Consider the following 4,909-nt stretch of genomic DNA (forward strand, 5'->3'; position numbering starts at 1 on the left):
TTGAGCATGGCCGTTGCCAGTACCGCCTGACTGGCCTTCGTGCCGGTGGCACATAAAAGCACCCACTACACTCTCTGAGTGGTTGGCGTTAGGAAGGGCATCCAGCTGTTGAAACTCTGCCAGATCAGATTGGAGCCTGGTGTTGCCATCTGGTTTCACCAGTCCTCAGTCAAATCGTCCAACCCATGCTAGCATGGAAAGCAGACGTTAAACGATGATGATGATTATTATTTATGGGCTGACCCAATACATGTCTGTACTAGAGCATGCAACAGATAGCTATGAGGTGGGAGGCTGTGGGCTGATGCATGCATACACACAGTTCTTAGTTGGAAACATGACAGTACCACTGAATGTTCTCAATGGTTCTCAGGACTCAGCTATTGAAGCCATGTTTCTGTTCCATAGAGGAGAATGGAGAGGACCAATACACTGTAGATGCAGGACTTTGTCTCTCCGGAGATAGAGCAATGTTGCCAAAGGGGTTTCGATAGGAATACATGATCCTGGTAGCCAGACTACATCTGCAGTTGATCTCTCGTGTCAGATCTTCATTGTTGATGACTGTGGAGCCCAGGTAGATGAAGGAGCTGACAAACTCCATGATGCCACCCACAGTAAGCTGGATTCATGCCAAATTTCTCTACCACTGACCATATTTTTATCCTTTGTCTCATTATTGAAAGATTACTACCTCTACATTGCCTTTGTTGACCTCAAGGTGGCATTCGACATGGTCAACCATGCATCCCTCTGCAAAAATTCTCAAGCTTATCAGTGCACATCCTAAGGTCACAGCCCTGTTCCAATGGCTCTATAGCTGTGCCAAGGGCTGTGTGCAGGTTAACAAGGACTCTTACTGGTTCCTTGTCAACAGCGGAATCAGACAGGGTTGTGTGGCAGCCCCTGACCTCTTTAACTGTGTAATCGATTATCCGATGACCAAAGTCTGTGAGCGAGTCTCTTGTGTTACCTTTGGGTACTACCACCTTACCCACCTGGAATATGTGGATGATACCACCTTATTCAGTTACTCAATTGTCCAGCTGACCATATACAGAGAAAAATCAACAAAGCTTGGCCTTCAGGTGAGTTGGATGAAGATCAAGCTGATGCATGTTGGAGATGGCCTGGACCTTCCCACTCTCCATATTGGCCCCAATGTTGTGGAGTTTGTCAGTTTCATCTAGTCCACTCAGCTAGCAAAAATGTGTAAAGGGCCAGCCATGTCACATTCTGTGTCATGTTAAGAGTACACATATCTGTGGAGTACTTGGCCATTTGCATGTTAATTTTACAAGTAGACTGTTCCATTGTTTGATTCAACTGGAACGCTCGTCATTGTAACTGATGGAGTGCTCCAGCCAATTAGGATGAGTTTGAAAACTGCTCTAGCTCCAGCATACACTTTAAGTGATAATAAAGATGATGCTGTAAGGCAGCATGATTGCAGCTGGATCATAGGATCTGTTCTGTCAGGTATTATCTGGAATAAAAAAGAACAACATCAAAGCAAAAGATTGTTGTTTTCTCTCAGTGATATGACTCGAAAATTATTTTGACACAAGGCTGCAATTATTATTTTTTAAATATAGAATTGTCTAATTAATATACTCTAAGGTGTATTAAATTATTTTCCTCATGTACTAATTGCAAATTCAACACTTAGAAGTGTCTGAAGGGTAGAACATTTATAGTTATAACTGCATCAAATGAAGTAAGACCCAAATTTCGTTTGTTATTTCTGCTTGTTTAGAACCATTAATTGAACAGAACTATGGTCAAAGACATTTTAAGCATGATCATCCTGTACTTTTTCTCAAACAGTACACACATGGCCCCATTTTCAATGTATTCTTTTCTAAGGTTGTAGTGTGTGCTTTAAGGAAGATTTTGCTGTTATTTCTAGCTATTGAAAAATACATGTAGCGGCTCACTTCTTGGCTCGTAGTTTCACTTGTATATCTCTAATCAAGAACAAATTCTACAGCATGTAGTTTGTTGCTTCATTTGTTTTCTCTAATGGTTAAGTACCAAAAGTGTTTCAGAGCAATGCTAAGAATATTTACTTATATATCATATTTATAGAATTCCTTAATTAATTATCTTTGTTTTCTGTATTAGGTACAGATATCTTCTACCATTTACCCTTTGGCTAACCACTGCTTTGTGACTGGAATTGGTCAAACAGGAACTGAAAACAGGTCTCTTTTGTGTGTGTGTGTGATAGAAAGAGACAAACACACATGCATATACATGTGTGTGTGTGTGTGTATATATATATATATATATATATATATATATATATATATTTATATATATACACAATATGGGTTTCACAAAGTTTTGCTCAGCCTGGGGCTAGAGTAGAAAATACTTGCTCAATGGGACTGAAGTTGAAATCATTTGGTTCGGAAGTGAACTTCTTAACCCAACAGCCATGCTTTTGTGTGTGTGCATGCATATCGGCCATCATCATTTAATGTCCATTTTCCTCCATGCTGGCATAGTTTGGATGGTTTGTGTGAATGTCGATTCCCTGTCATCTCATGTAACAGGACACGGTTCCATGTATCCTACAAAACTGACATTGTTTGCATTCTCCCTTATGGGTCTGTGAACTTGTGAAAACCAGTGAAATAAAATAATTCCTTACTTGGTCACCAAAAGGGAGTTGGTTAGAAGAACAGCATCTTGATTTCTTAAGTGCATTTGAATTCCATGTAGACAAGGTAATAAGTCTTTGTTTTTTTGGCAGGACTCTCAAGTAAAAGTTGTTAATTTTTAATTAAATGTTTAAAAATATACTGTTTTATCATTAATTTTTATTTTTTTATTTTAGCCTCTTTTACCTGAAATTCTTATTAATCTTCAATATGAAAAAAAGGAATTTATCCCATACTTTCTGAACTATTTAAGAGATCAAACTTTTCACTTGCTCCATAACTCTAAATCAGTAAGCCCTTCACCTTCGAAATGTGATTCCAGCACACCTGTGGCTACTTCAAAAAGGTCAAGGTCATCTTGCACAAGAACTCAGTTATTTCCAAATTCAGATTTTTGCAGAAATTCAGATAATTATGCAGAAAATTTCCCAAAATTAAATGCAGAAACATCATCTGATCATTTGGTGACAAGTGTGAAATCATGTCTTTCAAATACAACCTTGACTACTGTTGAAAATTTAGCAATCCGTAAACGTTCAAAGAAAGTTCCAAATAAAAAGATGTTTTACCCTATTGAAACAGCAGTGGACAACAACAAAGAAGTTCACATTAATTCAGTCAATATTGAGAAAGATTCATCGTCATGTTCATCTTGCAAATTGTCCAATCAGAAAAAGCGTAACTGGAAAACACAACATACTGATAAAAAATGCCAAAACCAAAAACACAAATTGGAAAGCTCCGGATATCCAAGAAATCAAGTTTTAGCACCTTTTTTAGATCAAGCTGTTAATAAATAGTAAGTTTTTTAATTTAATTTCTTATAATTCTTTAATATTTTTATTTTGATTCCATTGTGATTTTTTGAAGTTGGATTCCATGAATCTGAATGTTGGGCTATTTATATATTATGTAATCTTTGATTATTATTAAACAACAATTAAATTAAACTTGAATAAAGTTTAAAAAGAAAGATGAACACGTAATTCATCATCATCATCTTTGCAATAAATTATGAAACATTTTTGTATTTAGCCATAATTGTATGAAACCGTCTCGACGAATTAAACCTACTCCAGTGCAAGCAGGAATGGAGCGTAAACAAAACCAAGCTTTTATTGAATCTTCAGAAAATAAATGCAATTCTATATCTTTAAGAAATGAGGAAAATAAACATAATGGATTATCGACAAGTTTTCAGGAAGAAAGAGCTTTGCTAAAGTGAGTTTTCTCTGATATTTATTTTACCCCATCTAGCTATTATTTTTTTTATAATCTACACTTTCATTAATCCGTCAGCATTCAGATTATCTCTATCGAATGTAATGCTTATTTATTCCTATTGATTTGAATTAGTCATGCATTATCTGTAGCTTAGAGATTTCGAAAATGTGATTGTTTATTTTTAGAATGACATTGTAGGGTGGGTGTGAGATGCTGGATCTGACCGTTTTGAACATAAAACAAGTAGAATATCTGAGTTGTAAATGGCCTGTTTAAATGCTAAAGGGTTAAATGGTTTATGTGATTCCTTAAACTAACAGTAAATATAAAATAACAGTAAGTTTATTCTGTTTAATATGTTGATAGATGTGAATCAAAAGTACAGTGTGATATTTGTATTAAAGCTAAATGTTATAAACTTTATGAAATGAAAATGACAAGAATACTCCATTTAATTTGATGTTTGGCAGTTTCATGATTTTGTGACTTTTGGAAACAATTGAGGAGATCGTAGATAAAGCCCACAGAAGAGGGAGACCCAGGAAGAGGTGGGATGAAGTGGTGAGGGTTGATCTCAGGATGTTGGGCCTCATAGAGGAAATGACAATGGACCAAGATGTCTGGCGATATGAAGTTCTAGAGAAGACCTACCCACGTCAACAAAACTGAGTTTTAGAAGCCCTGTGTGTGTCCCACCCACACCTAACAAGAAAATTTCTCATCATACACCCTACCACAACAAATCAATCTGCATCTCTTTTCTTCCTCACATTACCGCTTCATGCACTATCCTTACCTCCCACTCCCCAATCCTGTCCTCTTGGCCCTGTGCCACTGTATTATTGTTCTCCACTAACCCCCGACCTGTGTGTTCCACCCACACCCTGCCTCACTGTATCATTGCTATCTGCTAGCTTCCCGACCTGTGTGTTCCACCCACACCCTGCCTCACTGTATCATTGCTATCTGCTAGCTTCCCGACCTGTGTGTTCCACCCACACGTAACAAGAAAACATTTC

The 4,909-nt window shown here is 37.2% G+C and overlaps 1 protein-coding gene across 3 annotated transcripts in view; it reads left to right on the forward strand.

Moving 5' to 3' along the window:
• Positions 1–4,909, forward strand: part of LOC106871177 (codanin-1) — a 33,009-nt gene that overhangs the window by 16,013 nt on the left and 12,087 nt on the right. For all 3 annotated transcript variants that reach the window (XM_052973783.1, XM_052973782.1, XM_014917508.2), the window contains 2 exons: positions 2,843–3,465; positions 3,702–3,887. In XM_052973783.1, coding sequence (XP_052829743.1) covers positions 2,843–3,465; positions 3,702–3,887 — 809 coding nt within the window. The remainder of the gene's footprint in view (positions 1–2,842; positions 3,466–3,701; positions 3,888–4,909) is intronic.

The sequence above is a fragment of the Octopus bimaculoides genome, chromosome 16 (assembly GCF_001194135.2).
Source record: "Octopus bimaculoides isolate UCB-OBI-ISO-001 chromosome 16, ASM119413v2, whole genome shotgun sequence".
NCBI lineage: Eukaryota > Metazoa > Mollusca > Cephalopoda > Octopoda > Octopodidae > Octopus > Octopus bimaculoides.